Below are 23,794 nucleotides of genomic sequence, written 5' to 3'. Positions count from 1 at the left end.
AAGGAGAAAAAACTAACATATTGCTTATAAAAAAAAAAAAGATTAACACAAATAAAAATAATAATAATAATAATAAAAGCAATAATGTTTTTTTAACCTTTTAATAACAAAATCATTATGTTTTTTAAAAAATAATAATAAAATGATTCTATTTTGGGTTTTCATAATAATAAATTGATTACGTTAAAGAATTATTGAAAAATAATTATTTCAATATGTATGACAACTATTTTTTTTAAAGAATTATATGAAAAGTGATTAATTATTTAAAATTCTAAGGTTTGAAGCACATAAAATTGGATGAAGTCTTACATATAGCACAAACATTTAGACACACACAAAAATCAGAATAATTGAATAAAAAATAAATTGTTACACCAGTTAATTTACTTTTTTTCTTTTAATTTTTTCCACATGTTAATTATGAGTATACCAAAAAACAATTATTTGGGTTATTTCCATATAAGTATTTCTCCATAAAATTGATCATATGTGAACAATAATAGTTGTATAGTGCATGAACACGTTTTTACTCAAAACAAAAATAGTACATGAAAACGTGATGTATGAAAGTGGTACCATTTAATTTAATAGTACATGAACACATGATTCCTGCATATGTAATAGCGATAGTATACTACTACTTGGAAGTTGAAAGGATAAGAAGAAAACAATATATAGTATATGAACACAAGAATTCTATTGTCAATAGGCTAGTATATAAGTTTTGGTGAAAAGAAAAGTGACGGCAAAATAGTCTTTGGATATGGTTGTAAAAGTCTCGAAATGTTTTAGTGTGATTGATTGTTGACAAGCCAGTGTAGTATATTTTAATTTAGTCGTAACTAAAAAAATCTTTGGTCTAGTCTACCTGGCAAAAAAATGAGTGTACTTTAATTTTAATTCACAAAAAATGAAAAGAGTGCAGTGTTTCTTTACTTCAAAAGATATAAAGATAGCGTGCCTTATGTAAAAATATTAATAAAATTGTTAAATGTGTTGCTGCCGGGTTTCGAAAGCAGTACCAGGAAAAAATCAAGCGTATAAGTCACTACAAAGTTGCTATTTATGACTTTTTTTCAAACTCCTTATATGTTGATTTTCTTCATTAAAATAAGGAACTTATTTTTAGTAGAGCTTCTATTAATTTTGTGTTTGACCAAGCTTCTCCTTAAATAAAAAAAATAAGTTATAGAAAAGTCAGGCCAAACGGTCCCTATATGTTATACTATTGATTGATTTTATGAGATTTTAACAGAATTTTTTTAAAAGATTTTTTGCATACGCGTCAGCCCTCATTGAATTTTAAGAAGAATTTTACTTATCTTTTGGATTTCAGATCATCAGATTATTCGATAAAAATCAGAGAGTTAACACAAATAAAAAATAATAATAAAAGCAACATAAATTAAATGATTCCATTTTGAGTTTTCATAATAATAATAATAATAATAATAATAATGTAATAATAATAATAATAATAATAATAAATTGTTGCGTTAAAGAATTATTGAAAAGTAATTATTTCAATATGTATGAAAACTATTTTCTTTAAAAATTATTTAAAGAATTACTATGAAAAGTGATTACGTTAAAGAAATTCTAAGTATTGAAAGGACAAAGAAAATTGATCATATGTGAACAATAATAGTACATGCATGAACACATGATTCCTGCATATGTATGAAAATGGTAAGCATGATAGTACTTGAAATATAGTTTTTGGAGGGTTGAGAAATTATTGAGAGCTTGGGAATCAGATTTTCTCCAGTTTCCTACAGTTTTCACACAATTTTAGTTTTAGACCGTCCGATCTGAGATGTATGACTGACATTGTTTTGAACGATTTTATAATCTATTAATCTGAATCGTCTGATCAGTAATCTGTTGGAGATTTTCCAAAATATATTTGAAAGGTTACAATGGTTAATTTAAAATTCAAATTTACATTTTTGAAAATCTTTCAAAGGTCGTGTCCTTTCATCATTTGACATAAGTTTCTCTATAAATAGAGACACTTAGGAGACAGAAAATACAACAGAAATCATGAATTTCATAGTCAGAATTCTGTCAAAAATATTTCTAAATCATTTCTTCATTTCTCTAGTGCACGAGAGTATTTGAGGGAACTTTATTCCATAAAATATCATTGATTGATATGCTTGATATGTATGTGCAATCCATATCATGGTTTCCAAAGTATCATGAAGGAGATTCCCCGGTTAACCCTTTTACATCCGGTTTACATAAATTGGTGGGGATGAATCGAACCTAAAGCTCAGTGTGATACACACGCTTTGTAATTTATGTGCACCATCATCATGTCCGTCTTCATCATCTTCTTGTTCGAGTATTTGCAGCAGTCCCCCAACAAATGTTCTAACATAATCAATGGCCAAGATTAAAACTGTATTAAAACTGTGTGTTATTTCACTGTAGAGAATCTTGATCCGAGAGTTTGAGTGAGATTGTTGAATTAATATAGTATTCTTAATTTTCGGTTTGAAATATAAGTAACAAATCATTTTTTAGATTTATCGAATAGTCTATGAATTTGATCTATATTATAGAGCAGATTCATAAATTATTCAATGAATGTGAAAATTTGTTTTTTTGTTTATATTTGAAACCAAAGAAAGTATATGTATTTTCAACTAAAAAACTCACAAAAATCCTCCGAAAGAATCTATTGAAAATTATATACGATTTTTGAAGAGAAATCTCTATCATAGATTTCCTTACTCTGAAAAAATCTTAGTTTAATATACCACAAAATTTATTTAGATTTGATAAAAATGTTGATTTCCATATCATAAAATAAAATTATCATAAAAATATTTTAAAATCCCTTAAAACCATAACCAATACATAAATATCTATAGTAGGAATCCAACAGATAAGATGAGGCACACTATCACAATGATGACCATTAACAAAAACAATTAAATCATAAGAACAATCATTTGGTGTTTTCTCAAATGGTTTGTAGAATTTGTCACTTTATAACTAACTCCAAAGTCCAAACCATAAGAATGGAGCTAAGAGTTGCATTTTGAGTGTGAACTCCTGCCATGTTATTCAAGTTTGGTAGAAGTAATTGTCTAGCAATTAATGTTATTTGAACGATTTTTTAGAGTAGTTTTTTGACATTTTCTCTCGTATATTCACATTGTATTCTTATTTTCTCTCTTTTTATTGTTTTTGCCCAATAAAAAAAGAGTAAAAAAATTGTTCAAATAATATTGCTCTTTATATCATCGTATCTCTTTAGAATTGAGAGTAGATCTAACTCATTCCTATAAAATCCATATTGCAAGATAAAAATTGTTTTTAAGTAAGTAACGCCCATTAACTTAATATATAGCGGGCGGTACAATAAATTTTCAAAAAAAATCTAACACCACTCTAAAATTAATTACTTATAAATATATGTTCAAATCATTTCACATCGGATATGAGACATTAACAATGAAGTTAATCGGCTATGTATATTAGATTAATATTAATAAAATGAAGTGAAGTGAGTGACATTGACCCTAAATTCCCAAGCGACAACATAATTAATAGCAACAAACAAGGTTGGGAGTGATGGTTTGCCAACTCCTTTTGCTGTAAAGCCTGTAAGCATGTAAATTGGTGGTTGCTAGAATTCCAATATGAACACACCAACGCCTCTTTGTGGATCTATATACTATTATATAAAACGTTTTTTCTTCTTACCCATTTTAGAATTATGAGAATAAAATAATCTATATACTTTTTTGGCTTAAATGCACTTTTGGTCCCCCTATTTTTAAAAAAATGAAGTTTTGGTCCCCCAATTTTAAAAACCAGTTTTTTAGTCCCCCTATTTTCATTTTTTTTTTGAGTTTTGATCCCCCATCCTATTTTGAGGTTAATTTTGTTGATGTGACCTTGTAACTAATGATGTGGCAACATTCATGTGGACAAATTTAATATCCATATCATTATTATATATTTTTAAATTCAATAAAACTTTATTTATAAAATATTTTAATTATTAGAATTATATATTCACTGAAATAATAATTGTTAAATCTTATAAAATATGAAATCTGAAACCCTAATTATCAAACCTTCAACTACTAGAATTTTATTCATCGTCGGAGAGAATCCTTCCTTATGGATTTCACCAATCCTATGGTTTCCCTTCAAACTCAACAATTTTTGGATTTTTTAAAAACGAATAGAAATTAGAGATGATTTTGTGTTTCAATAGAAATTACTCATACTTTTTAAACTATCTATGACTTTGGATGAATTTGAATGAAAACCCGGAAATTGTTTTAAGTTTGAAGTTTAATTCTAGATTGGTTTTATATAAAGTTGGATGATGATGAAAGTTGGAGGTTCTTGATACACAAAACTTGCTTTCAATATGCAATTGTTTGATTTGAATCAAAGAGGATCATGTCCATGTTGTGATTGTTTGTTTTTTGTTAGGTTTAATAAATTAGAGGTTGTGAATTTTGGGATTTTTTATTTTAATGAGTTTACGATGATGATATGATGATGAAACGTGATTATTTTGTTTTCTGGGTTGGTAAGAAGAGTAAGGATAACTGGATAAGTGGATGATGATAATGGGAGCTATGGATTGTTTGGTGTGATTTTTGATGTTTTTGAATGATTTTTTGATTGATTTCTTTTTAAAAAATATTATAATTTTAATAATTAAATTATTTTATAAAATAAGTTTTATTGAATTAAAAACAAATAATGACATGGAATTTAAATTTGTCCACGTGGACGTTGATATGCATTAGTGGCTTTGCCACATCAACAAAATTAGCCTTAAAATAGAATGGGGGATCAAAACTCAAAAAAAATTAAAATTGGGGGACTAAAAAGTTGGTTTTTAAAATAGGGGACCAAAACTTCATTTTTTTAAAAATAGGGGATCAAAAGTGCATTTAAGCCTACTTTTTTATATAATATAAAACGTTTTTATTCTTACCCATTTTAGAATTATGAGAATAAAATAAGAGTTTAAAATTTAAAAATATTATCTCTATTTCATGATTAATTATTATAACACAGTATGTTCTGTTTATGACCACCTTTTACAGATTATAAGTTATAACAAGTACTATTTCGCATTCAATATTATCATAATATAAAATTGAAGATATTTATGAGTAGAGTGCTGCAACGAACTTAAAAAACTATGAATTTAATTTATATGCACCGTCAGTGTAAAATTGTTTTACACATGCATCCAATCATATACTGACACATCATGTATGATATTTAAAAATACATGATGTGTCACATTCATGTAATGATGTGGCAACGCATCGTTGAATGTATGTGTAAAGAATCTTTACACCGACAGTGCACAACAATTAAACTCAAAAACTATTACTTCCATTGTCTTCGGCGGAAGTACAGTTATATCGTCACAAAATATAAGATCGAGTTGACTACTATACGTATTCTAATACAGAATTTTGATCACTAATATTTTTAATTGTCTGCTTGTAAAAATTATAAAAATTTGATATTTTGAAAATATTCATCAAAACAAATCAAACAAGATCTCATATGCTAATATTTACATATATATGCTATTCAACAAACACGACCAAAACAAGATAAATGAATAGTACATTTAGTCAAGGTATGTCTTATATATTGGGAGTAGGGAGTATGTTATATGTAAGAGTTATAATTTAAATCTGAGATTTTTGGTTTATTTATTCTATGTGGTGAATTTCTAACTATTAGGGTTCGTTTGGTGTGCCGGATAAGATAGCAACATGATAGGATAATAAGTTGGAGAACAATAGGATATGATAATGACATGATAACCACTATCCTATCATGTGTTTGGTGCACACAGGACAAGAAAGCGGATAACATTATTTTATTTTTGAAAAAAATAAGTAATTAAATAATTTCATATAATTGTAAAAAATAAAAATATCATTGACACTGCCAAAAAAACACAAACTTTTCAATTACATTGCAAAATCAGGCAAAAAAAAAAAAAAAAAAAAAATCGAAGTCGATGTGTTGTTGTATTGCCTTCCCTTTTCAATCACAACCATAGCAGTAATCTTCATGGGAGAAAAAACAAAACGATTTTGAATATGAATACAATTGTTAATTGCAACAATTGTAGTTGGAACAAAGATGGATTGTAGTTAGTAGTTACGTCAAAATAAAATAAAAATAGAGACACTATGTATAAGTAGCGATGAATAGTAGCGATTGGGAATATGGACAGTATAAATCGATTTGAAATTAGAATTAAAGAAAACGACATACTCCCTTCGTCCCAAAATATAAGAAAAAATTGGTCAAATAAAATTGATGTATCTAGTCCAAATTTTTAACCAAATATATCAATTTTTTTTGACCAATTTTCCCTTATATTTTGGGACGAAGGGAGTAGGTTGTGTTGAGCGGGAGTCGAACAGGGGTTTCTAAGGAGTGCAACACGCATATATGTTATCCGGTTGGTAACCCAGCCTAAAACAAGGATTAAAATAACAAAGACACAATATAATAGGATTAGTTTCTTCAAAAAAAAAATAATAGGATTAGAAATAGGTTAAGTTTATTTTTTCCTATTGGTGCACCAAACAAAGAATTTAAATAGAATAGGTTAATTTTATACTATTCTATTTATGTATCCGGCGCATCAAACGAGCCCTAGACTATTTAAAAAAAAATTAGTACATTAATAATTGAAAGATAAATTACTTTATCAAATGTCATTCAATTGTCCTAATGACACATGTTAAACTACTTAATAATAGAAATTAAACATTTAAAGATACATAATATTTAATGTTTAAAGAATTGAATATACAAATTTTAATAAAATTTTACCACATTTATCTTCTTAATATATGTGTCTAAGAATACATGTTAACATTCTCTTTTATATATACACACTCTCCCATTATATAATTTCCCACTATCAATAAAGAAAAATTATTTTAAACTCTAATCATTAATTACTTTTTTTTTTATCAAATAATCTAGTGACTATAAATTTCACCTTTAAGGTTGATGACAGTCAATTATATGATGTTTTTAGTAGTAATTTATGTAGTTTTAATAGCAGTTAAAGCCCAAAAGCAAGCAAATACCTGGAAAAGTGAAGTTGGTTGGCCCAGAAGCAAGAAAAGTGGGAAAAATAGCAAAAAAGAGCAAAAACGTAATAAAACAGCGCAACCATCGTACCCACGATGAATCCCAGCGTGGCATGATGAGAAGACGGTTAAATTGAAGAAAATCTGCAACAAATATTTTCCATCGTACCACGATAACTTGTCATCGTGGCACGATGATGACTTGAAAAGAACGCAGAAAATCCTGAGAAGATCTTCCATCGTACCACGATATGATCCATCGTGGCCACGATGAGGCGAAAATACACGCCATCGTGGCCACGATGGGTGCGATGGACACACAGAAAAGCCCATAACCCAACTGAAAAACTATAAATAGAGCCTTCATCCTCCCCTATTATTCATCCTAAGAAATTCCAAAATATTCAGTACTTTGAATATTAACTCAGAGTTGGGAGAACTCTAAGGAGGAGGCCAAGGAACTCCAAGGTCAATAAGGTTCTTTTCTTTCTGTCTTTGTAATTTATTTTTCCTGGGTTAGGTGGAGTCGAGGAACTTCCTTACGAATGCTTGGTTTTGTATAATTTGGGTATATATATTCAATTGTTTCTACTTTCAAACTCTTTTATCGTCTGGTTTTATATTTATTTTAATATTGATCACATTAGAATAAAACCTAAGGACCTAGTGAGAATCGCATAGGAAACGAAACTAGTAATCCCAAACGAAGGACGGTGTGCTATGGCCAAGATGAGACCATTAAATTCAGTATCTGAGGTCTTAGTATAAGGTTAGAACGAACGATAATTTCTACCTGAAGCAGAGTTAGGACTAGTTAGAGGCACACGTGACAACTTATGACACATGGAGCCACTAAGGTAATGATACCCACGTTTTTAACAAAAAAGTGGAACCTGGGGTGATGATACTTAAATAGATTAAGGGTAACCACTAACTGGGCTCCAAACAGTTTGTAATAGAAATAGGGAACAATTATTTCTGAACCTATTTTTAATAGTCTAATTTCTGATAGAGGGAAACAAGAGAATAACCACCAAGCAGAAGTAAGGGAGGGATCTGACCACACTTGACCACCCCGCGTAGACACACACATCATTTATTTTTCTATCATTTAATTTTTGTCTTTAATTTCCTGTCATTTACTATTACCCGCAAATATACCTTTCAAACAAACAAAGCGAATACAACTACCCATATTCATAAGCGAAACTAGTAATTTTGGCACAATCCCCGTGGAGAACGATAAACTTATCACTTTATTACTTGGTAGCGATTCTGCGCACTTGCAGAACCACCTTCAAATGTCGATAAATGAGATGACAAAATCACACATGTACTAAGCCTTGGTGGAGTAAATAAATATTTAAAATATAATTTTGAGATATATTCTCATTGTGGAGTATAGTGGAATTTAAGTGTGTGTTTGAATGGAAGAATATTTTGAGGCAAAGTAATGTTTTTGAGGGATTCAAATTGTTCTATCCAAATTCTATTCTTTGGATGATTAATTTGGAGAATTTTCAAAATTATAAAAACTTATGAAGTATTAATTTTGTCCAAACTAGATTCAAGGAATTTCAAATGATTTAAAATTATTTTCTCTCTTATGTTTCAAAATTTACAAATTGACCCATATTTTATTTTTTTAAAATTACAAATTGATCCCTAAAAATTTTCAAGTTGGTCCTTTAATTTTTTTTGAAAATAATTGCAAATTGATCCCTATTTTTTAAATTTTAAATTTGACCCAAAAAAAATTCACACCGGAATTTTCTTTTACTCTATTCAAACATACTTCTGATAACTCAAATAGAATGATTTAAATTGCTTAGAAATCTAAATGCTCTAAAATTAATGCTTAAAAAACATGATCCAAACCTACAAAAGACTTTAATCACTTTTGGATTGCCCTAGATATTAACATATCCAACAATCTAGTAGGACATAAAGTGTCTCAACTAATTGATGAGAATGAAAGTTGGAATCGGAGGCTTTTGGATGATTGGTTAGCAGAGAATTTGAGTATTTGGTTGATGGTTATTCAACCACCTTTTGATGATCAGAGTGACAATCCTCGTCTTTGACCAAATGGTAAAAATAGAGGTGTTAGTCCTTTATTTTGTTTCAAGTTAGTCCTTTATGTTTTAAAAAGTTTTAAGTTGGTTTCTCAAATTTCTAAAATTTGAATTTGTTAATTTTTATTTAATCATATTTATAGAAACATAAGAAACTTGAAGGACTAACTAATTTAAATTTTAGAAATTTGAGGGACCAACTTAAAATTTGTAAACATAAGAGATTAACTTGAAACAAAATAAATATAAGAAACAAACTTGAAACTTAAAATAAACATAAAAAATCAGATGTATAGCCTAAATTAAATTATTTAATTTTTGTTTTTGAATGAATTATTTAAAATTTCAAATCCTATCAATTTCTAATTCTCCCATCTAAAAATATTGTTTAAAAAAAAACCGGGAATTTTTTTATTAAAAATTGAACCAATTTCACCACCATCATCACCTTCTCCACCGCCGTTCACCCACGGCAATGGACGATACTCCCCAACTCCAATCCAATTCCGAACAACCTCTCACTCTTCACACACTATCTTCCATAAGGTCCCTTCTCATAAACCCTTCAACTCCAAAACCCACCCTTTCCTCAATCCTCCAAACCCTAACTCGTTCCTCACAACTCACTCACCACACTCTCAACCTCCTAACCGACCTCGCAATTCACCATCCTTCCTTTTCTCAACTCGCTCTCGACTCACTCCTCACCGCCACCGAATCCCCTACTCGCCTCGCCGTCGATTCACTCGCGTCAATTTCAGAACTGAGTTTCCCTGACTCGTTCGAACTCGATGATGGACGCTTTGTTTCTCTGTGTTTTGGACCTTCCATTCCCGGTCGGATATGGATGCTGAAGAATGCGGGTTATTTGTTCAAGGTCCGACCCGCATTGTTGTTTACGGTGTTGTTAGGGTTTACGAAGGATCCTTATCCTTATGTGAGAGCTGCTTCGTTGGAAGGGCTTGTTGGTTTGAGCGAACGTGGAGATTTCAATGATGTTAGTATGGTGAAAGGTTGTTATCAACGTGCTCTTCAGCTTCTTACTGATATGGAAGATTGTGTTAGAATCTCTGCTGTTCGTGTTGTAAGATCATCTCTCTCTCTCTCTCTCTCTCTCTCTCTCACACACACACACACACACACACACACACACACACTTTTCTGGATTCAATCTTTAACATTACGTGCGAGATTCTTTGACAAAGCTTATGGAAACAAGTTATGACATGTCAATTATTCGTTTTCAGCTTATTCCCATAAGCTCTTCAAGATAGCTTAGAACAGTTTGTTCTTAATTCTTATTATTTTGTTATAGAAATAACTTATACATTAGTACTTATAGGGTGAACGTTTAATTGAGTTTTTATTTTTATTTTTTATTGAAATAGTTTATATAGTTTCAGACTCTAATGTGTGTGGTAATAAAAAAGACTCCAATGTGTGTACGTAATAGTTTATATAGTTTCACACGTTCGTATTTTTCTCATTATATGTTGTATACTTTTTGAGTTAAGTCAATGCTGAATGATTAATATTCTGCTTTTTGAGCTACTTGTGCAAGCAGAACAGTATTTGAAGAGTTGATGGTAGAGTAGTTGTTTGAATGACGTGAGTTGTATTTCAGGTAGCTTCTTGGGGTCTGATGTTATCAGCTTCTAATGCAGACATGAAGGCATATTGGTGCAATGAAGTATTTGCTAAGGTATATTTGTTATATTGTGGGCTGCACATGGTTTCGTGGAATTCATGTCAATACTTTTCGGTGCTGAGTATCTATCTGAGTTTTCAGGCATTTCTAACAGTTGTTTACTTACTGGTCCTCTTAATATCACATATGGCATAACATATTCACTTCATGTGCATGTAGCTTTGTTCTATGGTGAGAGACATGAGCATGAAGGTGTAACAGGAAATAAGTATTAGGAATTAAGTAGTTTATTTTAAATAATTTACTTTATGTTATTTTACATTTTTATCCCTGAGAGTTGTATTTAAAGGTCTTGTGCCTCGTTTGAAAGAAATCAATGAATGAATGAAACATTATCTTCTTCTCTTAAAAACAACTCTCAATTTATCTTTGCATAATCTCACTTGTACCGAATTCTATTCAATTCATTAGAATTCCTACTTTGAGACTTGATTCTATCGGTTTCGTCCCTAGAATCTATTTATCCGTTAAAATTGGTATCTTGAGCCTTCGATTCATCGGACATTATGGGTCCAAAATACAAATTGGTGAAAATTTTGAATGCACTTGATGCGGAAGACAAGATGGAAATGGGTTTATGCTTCATATGTGATAAACCTCTTAACTTTGAACATCAATTGTGGCATCATAAAAATATTCAGGTAGTAATGAAAGATGAAGAAGAAGAATCTGAATCGGAATATGAAGCTCTCTGGAAGCAGGTGGATGGCCTTGTAGCAAACAACACCGAAGAACCACACAAAGAACAACACGAGGAAGTGAAACCAGAAAGTGAAGTTGTCACGCAGAATTTAAGTAGAATTGATGGGTCAAGGGTTTACACAGGGCCACATGAAGAGGAAGCTATGCAACTTAATAGTGGCACCCTAGCCTTAACCACAGTTTCGCAAAAATCTCAACCCCTCGCCGATTCTGTTCTTTTTCTCTCATATTCTCCATTCGATGACAATGCAGAGAAATCGCAGGGTCAAGCAAAAATGGTCGCAGATGCTGGATTGGAAACCAACACGAAGATGGAGCATCTCGACACCAACTCTTCTATCCTAGGCAATCGTCATGACACCCACTGTGTTCTCCCTATTTCGATTCCGGCAATAATTCCGCCACCGGAACCACCCGATAGGGTTGTCATTCCAATGCTATCACTCAATTTGTTTTTGCCGGTTACCACCACAAAGCATTTTGTATCAATCGCACCTGCATGTGTGTATTCATTTTCATTGTTTCAAAATTCCTGCCAACTGTTTGATGAAAAGCCACAGTGGCACAACTCTGAATATTCACAATGGCTATCTAGTCTTCCACCGCCGGAACTACCAAAGACAAGCCACCGAGATTCGACGACGTGTGAAAGTCCATTGCAGTCTTCGGCAAGCCTCGCACCAACATGTACGATGAAACTGCCATGGTTTTGGGTAAAGGAGTTGAGAATTGCAGACCCAATATTGGACTGGGAAAAGCTTAAACATGCCATATTTGAAAGGTTGCTGTTTCACACACCACCGAACGACAATTCTAATGCCACGGAGACTCTGACATTACCGCCGCCAATGACACCAGATCAAGATTTTCAGAGGACAAAAGCCATAGTCAAGGTTTTTCACTACTATTTCCTTATTGAAGGTTATGCTTCTAATTTTGTTTGGGGGTATTATGATGAAATCGTAAAGAGGCTTTTCAGGACAATGTGGATTAATCTACTTAATTGTTGGGGAACAAATTTGTTTTTAAATTGTGTTTATCATAATTCAGTTGATGAAATTGATGGTTCCTTCCAAATGTTGGATGAAATGCTAGAGTGTCACATATGTGTTGGGAATGCCGTCTTTAGCATGTGCACAAATTATCAGTCTGAAGGTGTTTCTCTTGATTTTTCCAAAGGCCTACATTTGATATGGATGGCGCCTGATTGTTACACCTTATGCAACATGTTGCTTTTGTGTTCTTTGGAGTTTTTAAATTTTGGAAGGCAAACTCCTTTTGTGGTAAAGTTTCCGATGACTATATCCTTATTGATGAATGGTAGGTGGGCTGAAAGAGAATTACAAAACAATTTATTGGAGGAGGATTGGTTGTTCATTAAGATCACTTCATTCTCTTGTTTTTGGCCTAAACTGTTCTTTGTTTGGGGAATGAGAAAATCCTTTAGAGAAATTTGTTCATATTTTTCATGTGATGGAAACATCACCTTAACAGAGCTAGTAGAGGAACCCCATGCAATTGTCTTACTCTTTCTATTATTATTGCAAAAATTTGGAACACTCAATGGCAGTTTCTTTATTCCCCCAATAAGGAATGTTTGGTTCCTAAGCAGCACACTAGTAAAACTTTGTTGCATCACACAATACCCTGCTGGGGATATTCTTAGTACTCAAATATATAGCATGATGAAGGACTATGCTATAACAATTGATGGTTGGTCAAAAGCCTATGAAGATGTCACTTTGTCATACCATTTTCTGTTGAATAATCACTTTGAGTTACACAATTTGAAGGGTACTGTACTTGAAAATATGTTGAAAGAAGCTTGGGTAAAAGCACTTGGAGAATATAAGTCCTTTAGGGGTTTTGGAGAAATTGTTTCTGTGTCACATCTAGCCTTTTTAAACACTGTGAGATGGCCAAAATTTGGTGCACTAGTCCAAGCTGTCTATATTGCAACCATTTCAGATTACAGACATGCAAATTTAGTTGAAGATGTTGCTCTGATTGTTAATATGATGGTGCAAAGTTATGCAGTAGCAAACTTTTGGAAAGAGGATAAGTTGGATAATGAGAAAAACATGTTGACTCATGTCTACAATTCTCTTGCTTGGAAATTATGTGTAGCACCACTTTATGCTTCTTTCTACAATTTAACTAAGGATTTTTTGCTAATATTTCAACACACAATGTTGGTAATTGTTTTACATAGGAAGATGATCTGCAAGGGTAATTTTCGTGCTCCTAAAGTTTTATCCAAGTTGAAGGATTGACTTCCAAAGCATGGATGTCAGAAGTTTGTTGCTAATTTTGATCTTGTTGTGGCTATTCTACATAGGAAAATGATTCAAAGGGGAAGTGTTCATGTTTCTTTAGTTCTACTCAAATGGAAGTTTTTACCTCCTAAGCATGGTACTTGGAAATTATCATCCTTGAGGACAAGGATGTTTGAAGGGGAGGGTATTGTAACAGGAAATAAGTATTAGGAATTAAGTAGTTTATTTTAAATAATTTACTTTATGTTATTTTACATTTTTATCCCTGAGAGTTGTATTTAAAGGTCTTGTGCCTCGTTTGAAAGAAATCAATGAATGAATGAAACATTATCTTCTTCTCTTAAAAACAACTCTCAATTTATCTTTGCATAATCTCACTTGTACCGAATTCTATTCAATTCATTAGAATTCCTACTTTGAGACTTGATTCTATCGGTTTCGTCCCTAGAATCTATTTGCTGAGTATCTATCTGAGTTTTCAGGCATTTCTAACAGTTGTTTACTTACTGGTCCTCTTAATATCACATATGGCATAACATATTCACTTCATGTGCATGTAGCTTTGTTCTATGGTGAGAGACATGAGCATGAAGGTCAGAGTTGAAGCCTTTAACGGCCTTGCAAAGATGGAAATAGTATCTAAGGATTTTCTTTTGCAAAGCTTATCAAAGAGAGTTTTAAGAAATGAAAAGCAAATGGAAGCTATGGATCAGAGCACCTCTGAACAATTTGTGACGTTGGCAACTAGTGTTGCTGGTGCACTAGTTCATGGGCTTGAGGAGGAGTTTTTTGAGGTAATTTTTGCAATATATCATAGCAATATATTGCTCTTTCTATACACTATAAGTTGACTGTAACTAACTGCCTTAATTTCAAGACTAATTCCTTGTTTGATTATATGAAAATTACAATGTGTCTCTGCTTTACCTGTAGGTGCGGAAGTCTGCATGCCAGTCTTTACACACACTGACAATCCTCTCTGTTGAGTTTGCTCGTGAAGCCTTAGACTTGTTAATGGATATGTTGAATGATGATTCTGTGGTAGTTCGGTTACAAGCTTTAGAAACCATGCATCATATGGCAATTAATGGCTGTCTAAAGCTTCAGGAAAAGCACTTGCACATGGTACCTTTCTGATCCTTCATTAGTCAGTTTTCTCCATGTCCAGAATATAATTAGTGTCAGTAATTTTTCTTCTGTTTGAATCTGCAAGATCCTCCTTATTGTTATCAGTTACATTTGTCCTTCCCGTCTATGTTTGGAGATTTAATGATCACACTCTTATGTTTCTTTTTGTTTTCTTAATTAGAAGGTTTTTGGGACCGAAATGGGGTTGGAAGGTTCACGTGGTTAATGAGTTCTGCTTGTGGTGTGGTTGTATTCCTGGAAGATGAATATATTATTTACAGTTGTTTGGGTTTCAATATGGTGAATAAGTCATCTTACTAGATTTGAGAATGCTTGATCACTAGGGTTGAAAAAATTGCTTTTGGAAAGTAAAGAATGACTACTGGGGTGCACAGAAATTTTTCTTGATGAAAATCAAAAAGTTACTAGTATCATGTTTGAGATCGATGGGAAATTGAAGCATGATAAACATAAATAAATGTGTTTTAGCATCTGAGAAGCTCAAATTAGACAGAAAAAACATATTTTATTACTGGTAATCAAATGTAATACCAGGGACTGTTGTGTCTATTCCAAAAACAATAGATATTAAATTTCACTTAGTTGCAGACTTTATTCTTCAACTTAAAAATATCTTGGATGTCCCTAAAGTTAAGATAAAACTTTTCATAAATAGAACCAGGTGAACAGAATGAAATGGATGATCAGATTTTATTGAGACGAGTTATGGTAATTGAGTGGGCTTTTCTAAGTGGAATACTTAATCTATTTTAATATATATTTGTTTCCCATAACGCCGTTACTTTTTCCTTGTCTAAGTGGCAATTTGTTACTCATATATTCTGCTAATGTTTAATTCATTTTGCAGTTTCTCGGTGCTCTAGTGGACAACTGTAGGGAAGTAAGATGTGCTGAAAGGAAAATACTTAAAATAGTGAAGCTAAATGATCTGGCTATGTTCAAATCATCTATTGACAGACTTATGGAAAATTTAGACAGTTATCTGCAGGTATGCTTTGCACTATGCTATGAAACACTAGCACTGTTAGGAACCTTTCTTTCGGTAATTGGAATGAATTCCTAAAACTGGGCAGAAATGAATTAAAAAGAGAATGATTCTAACTAGAATAAATATATTAATGAACAAAATTGAGAAAAGAAGAATTCTTTGAATATATTTCTGTACTATCAATTGAATGGGATAATAGGATTCAAAGAGAAGAAACAATTCCAAAAGGTTTATAATGAATATGATAACCTTGCACTGACTCAAATAGCAATTGAAACAGAAATTGTAACAACCTTAACAACTAACTAAGACCTAATTAACTTCTTAACTCCAATCCTAACAAACTCCCCTTTAGTCTAACTGCTAACAGACACGGGCACCAGGCACTGCTCTACCACGTTGGCACTGGTAATAATTTGTCAAAATGAATTAATTAAATGTAATCATATGTGTCAGTGTCATGTCGGTGTCAGATACAGCCGACACGCGTCGGACACTGGACACACCTTTGAACAAAAGTCATAGGGAAGTTATTGGTCATATCCCTATCTTCCTCATTTCAAGCAACATATAGTTTTTTGCTTTATCAATTACATGCTTCCTAATCTTACTTTCTTTTGAAATGACAGAGCCATGATACTAAATACAACTTTCTAGCAATTCGTAACTGTTATTTGTCACCTGTGTTTAACTATAAGTCTATAACTACTATGCTTACAGGATGAAGCTGATGTATTTTCTGCGTTCTCTCATCTTGGTCGAAATCACAAGAAATTTGTAGGCTATATTGTCAAGGAAACTTTTGAAGAGGTGCGCTTGTGCAGTGTATATAGTATAATCACATGTAACATGCTGAATGTTTTGCATGCCAATGAAACAAATATAGCTAGAGTCTTTAGAAGGAGTGACACTAATTAATTTTGGCGTTGCTCTTAACAGGTAGAAGCAGCTTTTGAAGGAAATGATGAATTTAAGAGTGCAAGGATAGCTGCACTTTTAATCATTTCTATATCTGCCCCGCTATTTAATGAATATTTAGGCGTTATACCACCAGTGTTGTTTTCTTATGCAGTTACATTGCTAGACAGAATTTATTATGCTTTTAGTGATATCATGGATAAGGATGCCCTTTTGGCATACCTCTGTGAGAAAAGCAGACCTCCAAGCTATTCTGCCCCAAATATTAGCCACGGTGAAGGGGAGCAACAATTGCCTTTAATTGAAGGTGATACTCCAAATTGTGCTAGCAATGGGGTCATTGATTCAGAAGTTGGATCACAAATCATGAAGGAACAAAAAGAGCTACCCAGCTATCAGGTAGAACAACATCAATCAGAGTATAGTGAAGTTACAAAGTTCGTAAACTTCATTCTTGCAAAGTGCCCTGATATGTGGCAAACGATAGAGACAGGTCTTACAAATGAAGTGTTAAGGTCTTTGAGGTAATAAATTGTAGTATTTGCTTCATTAACATTTGTGCCTTGGCATTTAGTTCAATTTGCTTCATCCAATATTAATTATTTTTGTATATGTTGCATATAAGTTATACCAGATGTCCGGAATTTGCTTACAAAACACAATTTTGGCATTATATATATTATATTAGCATCTAATATTGGCTCTCTTTTTTTTAATCATTTAATGATGCAGGTGTTTGAAGGAGGAATTATCAACTATGAAATTTGACTCTTTAGGGTCTCATGATGCTTTGGCATTTGCATTACTGTATATCCGGATAATAATATTGCTTGTAGAAGTGTGGGAGCACTTGTTGCCAGCAAAAGGTTCCCGTTCTCATGGAATGGGAGAATTGGAATTCAAATTGGGAAAGCTTGATAGGAGGATTAAAGAATTGATGAGTACGTTTGTAGGTTTTTCTGCGGAAGAAGAATTGAATATGTTGGAGCTTATATTAGTGACTTATGCCCTCAGGTTATGTAAATTGGAAACCATTTGTGTCAATCTTACATTCAAGAGATTGACTTCTATATATTCATGCGTTGAATCTGTCCTTAAGGAAAGATCGGTTTTGCCATCCAATTTTGTAGTTGAACTTGGTAAGTTATTACATGAATGTTCACTTCAGTTTGATAGATGTCTCAAGCTCTTCTCCTTGAAGAAGTTTGTGTTTCATGGAACAGTCAAACATCTAAAGGCGGAACTAAGCATTTCCAATAATGACTCTCTACATCCTTTCCCCTTTGTTTCAGGACTACCGGTTAGTATACCATGTAAAATCAAACTCCATAATATTATAAGTAATTGTAAGTTGTGGTTGAGGATCAGTTTGGATGATGGCTTAGTACAATATGTCTTTCTTGATTTGGACAATTTTATAGGCACCGGAGATGTAAAAATTTTTGATTTTGTTGCCCCATTTTACAGAACACCAAAATCTAATTCTCTTACATTGAAAGTTTGTATTAGCTTAGAATGTTTGTTTGAAAATGTTAGTCCAATCCAAAGGTATGGAGGACCAAAATATGAACTAGTACCTCTTTGTAAAGAAAAACAAGTATATTATTTCAATGTTAATAAAGATTAATTATTTATCCTTTACTAGTCAAAACTAGCACTTACAAGTGGTCTACATTGTAAGTTATGCATTAGGCTGAAATAAATTGCTGTTTAGATATTTTTCATGAAATGTTAGATTTGTTTTGTTACTACATTATATATATATATATATATATATATATATATATATATATATATATATATATATATATATATATGGAGCATTTTAACATGCACCTTAAGAAAAAATAACTATGATAATACATGTCAAGCTACATATTATCATCTTACATCTTTGCTCTTTGTCTCTGATTTTCATCTCTGCTTTGTGTTTGCCATCTCTGATTGTTATCCCCATTTGATTTTGCATTGTTAACCTTCTGCCATCCATGGTCGGTGTTGTGGGCTTGTGGCCTATGTAAGAAATGTCAAACGTCGTTCGACTCCCCATGATTGATGTGGATTCTGCCTCATGTTTCATCTGTCATGATTCTGATAAGTTTTCTATCAATTACTTCATTCAAAAGCCTAAATATTTGTTTTGTTGAATAATTGAAGCCTACTAACGTAATGTTGATATTGACATTGGGGGTGAGGGGTAGAGTTTTGAAGGAAAAAAAGAGGAAGAAATATGTGGAAGGAATAGAGGAGTGTTTGATAGGGGGAGTTTGGAGGGTTTAGTTTTCTTCATAACTCTTAATTTGGTGGAACTTAAAACCTGTATTGGAGAGGGGTTTTGGAGTGTTTTTATGCATTTATTTAAATTATGTTGTTATAATATTCATAAAATTCAAAATATATTAATCATAAGCATTTATTTATCATTCTCTATAAAAGTACTCTCTCAAAAAAATTGTGAAAAATTTCTCTATTTTTTCCTCTGTTTCTCTCCCTCCAAAGTCCTCTCTTCCCCTACCGTGCAAACACGCAAACAAAGCCAAAGAGTGGCTTCTGAATGTACGAGTCTTTGTTCTAAGGTGATTGGTTTCTTCTTTATCATTTGCATGTTTTTGTTGTCAGTTATGTAACCATCGTCTATCTAATTTTGGTTCTCTTGATGAAAATTGATTGCAGACATGGATTGATCACCCTCCCCAACACTAGTTAAAGGTTAGTGGATCATGAACTTTTTTGTGTGTTCTGCGTTTTTTTTTTTTTTTTTTTAAATTATGTTTCAAGCTAATCACACCACATTGCCGATATTTCTTTTGCCTCCTTACCTGCTTCTCCGCGCGCCCTACGTGTTTCCATTTTTACTCTTCCACTACTTAAGAGTAGCGAACCTTATAAAAAACAAATTTGGTAGGGTATTCTTGGGGTGTATCTGCTACCTGCTTCTCGCGCGCCCTACGTGTTTCCATTTTTACCGTTCCACTACTTAAGTAGTGAACGTTATAAAAAGCAAATTTGGTAGGGTATTTTTGGGGTGTATCTGCTACCTGAATAGCGGACAAGGGTATTTTTGTAAATTCGTAAGGCACGTGGGAAAATGAGTAGGATTGCAAAAGAAGATCTCATCATTGCCTACAAATTGGTTCGAATTGTAGTTTTGGTCAGTCAAATGCTATTAATTTTATGGTTTAGAATTTAGATTACCCTTACAAATCGTTGGTTTTGACCTCTCTACTAACAAGAATATTCCGAGCAATGCTCTAGAGTTCTGAAATTTAGGAGCCTTGAAGTTGAATTGCTCTGTTGTCCGAGTTTGTAGCCGAGAGGAAAAAGTCATGGACACGCTAGTGTTCTGGACAGGTAAGATTTTGTTATGAATGTCAATGCTAAACAAGTTTATTATCCATCCTATGTTATTAGAGAGATTATGTTTCAACAATTTCAATAGGTTAGTCTGCATAACTCAGAAAAGTTTTGTGATGCTAGAATACCTTAAATTATAACATACATGTATAATAATGCCTTCTTTATATTTTTCTCCTGATTGTTACACTTTTGTTGCAGTTGTTGATGTCATTGGAATCTCTCTAACCATACCTTCTTTACATCTATAATAATAATGGTACAGGAATTTAGAATTGAAGAATATGTGATGGAAAACATAATATACGAATATTTCAATGCAAATTTGTAGGTGAAAATATATCAAAGATGCTGCACACAAAAATAATATCCTTGCCATTATATAATTTGAACAGAAGAGAAATTAAAGTTGAATGAATTAGATAATTTGGATCAGTAGCTTTTTGATGAGTTTTGTAGCATGTCTATTGATATCTATTTAAATAAACCAAATGGGACTAATACATGATTCATGAAGAGAGAATAAACAGATATATTTAATATATGAAATCCAAGTGAAACTCTTTAAGCAATAAATATTTAATGACATAACAATGAAGTTTCCAGTGAAGTTAGTATTTAGTAGAGTTCTGTGTGACTATGAAAATATTAGGAACCACAAATTTAAAATCATTGCACCCTATGCCTGTTAGATCTCCTAAGACTAAAACATTATTTTGGAAGAATTAAAAAGATTGCAAAGTACAATGATAACATCAAATTTATCACAAAATAAAACTAATCAATGGCACGTAATGTACCTTACTCTTCTCTCTTCTTGAATGACATCTTTCCTTTCAAACCGACATTAAGATATAGAACCTAAAAATGCCACATAAAATATAGAAGTGTTAATATGAAGCTACTTGTTTTTTAAGAAAGAAATAATACAAGGCTAATTTCTTGTTTGGCAAGAAATATGGATGACAAAGATATTTCTTGAAGTACAAGATAAGATCGGCATCTTGCGCTACGGGTTATTTTTTAGTGCTTTTAGGATATTTTCGAGTTGGAAAACACATTATAAACATCTTGGGAAATGTAATTCGTTGGATCTCTTGGTCACGCGTAAATTTTTTGGAAAATGGTAGAATTAGTATTGAATGCTAATGCTTATAATTTCTTTTGTAATATATTTGTATTGAAACTTTTTGATTAGTGAAACGAAGAATTGCTGCCTCACCAAATGTATGTCATTAAATATTAGAGCGAATTGGATAAACAAATATCATTGTCTTCTTCTCCTTTATCTTATGAGTTTAATGGACATGCTACGTTAGTGTAAAATATTTTTACACGAACGTTCAATATGAATCAATTATTAATGACAGTGTAAAATAATTATGTTGTCGGTGCATGTCTCATTTTCTCTTATCTTATTTATCGTTTGTGATTCGCTAACTTGGTTTTTGGTTCATTAAAAAATTTGCTCCTTGTTATGGATGGTTGGAAACTAAAACCGAAGGCCTGTTGTCATGCTGAACTAAGGAATTATTCGCAATATTGCGCAACTCCCTTAAAGTACAATTGGTTCTTCTCAATGATAAATATATCGAGGTTATTTTAACAAATTTCTGGTTTTCGATCCATTCGTAAAAGAAAGCTATATGTTCCCCTCATGATCTATTTGCAGCACTATTTCCACATACATATGTACATGTCTCATGCTCTAAAATAAAGTGACCAAGTCATAAAAACTGTGGCACCGCAATAGCTATTAATTAGGATTACTAAATTGTAGTATGAGAAAGTCTTAAGTGGACACAAATATTCAATAAATAGCAACATAAAATTTTGACTTAAGATAGGAAAAAAAGAAGAAAAACGTGTAACTCAAGCCAAATTAATATATAAATAAAATTGATTCTCAAACAAGAAATATCTTTGCTATCCATATTTCTTGCCCAATAAGAAATTAGCCTTGTATTATTTCTTTCTTAAAAAACAAGTAGTAGCTTCGTATTAAAATAAGAAAAACGCTAACTAGTGTTTTAAGAAACTAAGGGTTCGTTTGACCTAGCTTTATTTAAAACTTATGCAATCAGCTTATGCAATATAAATTAGGTTTTATGTTATTTTATAAGTTCACACTAGTGAAAATTGTAATTTTATAAGCTATTTTATCATAAACTACCTTGACAAACTTATAATAATATATAAAAATTGCATAAGCTCTAAAAAAAGCTAGGTGATGGTGGTTCTGCAAGTGCACAGAATCGCAACAAAGTAATAAAGTGATAAGTTATCGTTCTCCACAGGGATTGTGCCAAAATTATTAGTTTCGTTTAGGAATTTAGATAGTTTTGCATTCGCTTTGTTGTTTAGAGATAGTTGTGTGGGTAAAAGTAAATTGGAGAAAAATAAATGACTATAAAAGTAAAATGGTGCGTGTGTGTCCACGCAGGGTGGTTAAGTGTTTTTGAATATCTCCCTTACTCCTTCTTGGTGGTTAATTTCCTTTGTTCCCCTCTATCGGGATTAGTCTTATAAATTAGGTTCAGAAACACTCGTTCCCTATTTCTATTACAAACTGGTTAGAGCCTAGTTCAGGTTATCTCCACTGCTTATATGTATCATCGTCCCAGTTGGTTCCACTTTTTCGTTTAGACTTAGGTATCCTTACCCTTAAGGCTCAATTTCTTCGCAAGTTGTCACGTGTGCCTAAACTAGTCATAATTCTAACTTCAGATAGAATTTATCGTTTTTGACTTAACTTTTCTAATCCCACACTAAAAGCTCAGATACTGAATTTAATGGTCTCATTGAGAGTTTTAGCGCACCGTCCTTCGTTCGGGATAATTAGCTTCGTTTCCTATCCGATATCCACTAATTTCCTTAGGGTTTATTCTAATGTGATCAGTATTAAAATAAAGAATAAAAATCGGACAATAAAAGAGTTTCAATAGGAACAATTGAATTTAAACCCAAATTATACAAAACCAAGCATTCGTAAGGGAGTTCATCGACTTCACCTAACCTAGGAAAAATAAATTACAAAGACAATAAAGAAAAGACCTTATTGGCCTTGGAGTTCCTTGGCCCTCCTTGCCTCCTCCTTAGAGTTCTCCTAACTCTAGAGTGAATATTGAATATGTTCCAATATTTTTGAATGTTTCTGAATGAATAATAGACAATAGTGAATGAGGAAGACTCTATTTATAGTTTTTCAGCTGGTTTTGGGCTTTTTCTGCGCGTCCATCGCACCCATCGTGGCCATGATGGCGTGTAATTTGCCTTATCGTGGCCACGACGGATCATATCGTGGTACGATGGAAGATCTTCTCCAGATTTTCTGTTTTCTTCAACCGCCTTCATTGTGTCACGGTGACAAGTCATCGTGGTACAATGGAAAAGATTTGTTGCGGATTTTCTTCAATTTAAATCGCATTCTCATCACGCCACGCTGGATCTCATCGTAGGTACGATGGTTGCGCTGTTTATTACGTTTTTGCCCTTTTGCT

General features: G+C 32.3%; 1 protein-coding gene and 2 long non-coding RNA genes across 6 annotated transcripts; 2 read left to right on the top strand and 1 right to left on the bottom strand.

Moving 5' to 3' along the window:
• The first annotated feature begins 9,586 nt into the window (after positions 1–9,586).
• On the top strand, positions 9,587–18,574 carry LOC123891245 (protein SIEL-like). Its single transcript, XM_045941088.1, has 8 exons — positions 9,587–10,283; positions 10,824–10,901; positions 14,446–14,679; positions 14,819–15,010; positions 15,882–16,022; positions 16,743–16,832; positions 16,962–17,464; positions 17,673–18,574. Exons 1-8 carry the CDS (start codon positions 9,675–9,677, stop codon positions 18,565–18,567), a joined length of 2,742 nt encoding a protein of 913 aa, XP_045797044.1. The 5' UTR covers positions 9,587–9,674; the 3' UTR covers positions 18,568–18,574.
• A 178-nt stretch (positions 18,575–18,752) lies between these two features.
• On the bottom strand, positions 18,753–21,175 carry LOC123891266. 4 transcript variants are annotated; one of them, XR_006803048.1, is made up of 3 exons: positions 21,095–21,175; positions 20,423–20,539; positions 18,753–19,031 (listed from the first exon to the last, which is right to left on the bottom strand). It is a non-coding gene; the product is annotated as an uncharacterized LOC123891266 (long non-coding RNA). The 4 variants fall into 4 exon arrangements; XR_006803047.1 differs by having other exon boundaries at positions 18,753–19,020; XR_006803045.1 differs by having other exon boundaries at positions 20,440–20,539.
• Positions 19,572–20,538, top strand: LOC123891268. The gene is made up of 3 exons (XR_006803049.1): positions 19,572–19,649; positions 20,196–20,291; positions 20,496–20,538. It is a non-coding gene; the product is annotated as an uncharacterized LOC123891268 (long non-coding RNA).
• Positions 21,176–23,794: the final 2,619 nt, after the last annotated feature.

The sequence above is a fragment of the Trifolium pratense genome, linkage group LG6 (genome assembly GCF_020283565.1).
Source record: "Trifolium pratense cultivar HEN17-A07 linkage group LG6, ARS_RC_1.1, whole genome shotgun sequence".
Taxonomy (NCBI): domain Eukaryota; kingdom Viridiplantae; phylum Streptophyta; class Magnoliopsida; order Fabales; family Fabaceae; genus Trifolium; species Trifolium pratense.
The sequence above is the reverse complement of the archived record's forward strand: the minus strand, read 5'-3'. Positions and strand labels throughout refer to the sequence as shown.

Bases quoted from the DNA above. Each gene is read 5' to 3' on its own strand.
- LOC123891245 (XM_045941088.1), top strand. From the start codon at position 9,675: ATGGACGATACTCCCCAACTCCAATCCAATTCCGAACAACCTCTCACT. The intron at 10,902-14,445 runs GTATATTTGTTA...ATGTGCATGTAG, and splicing joins GCAATGAAGTATTTGCTAAG to CTTTGTTCTATGGTGAGAGA. The intron at 17,465-17,672 runs GTAATAAATTGT...TTAATGATGCAG, and splicing joins GAAGTGTTAAGGTCTTTGAG to GTGTTTGAAGGAGGAATTAT.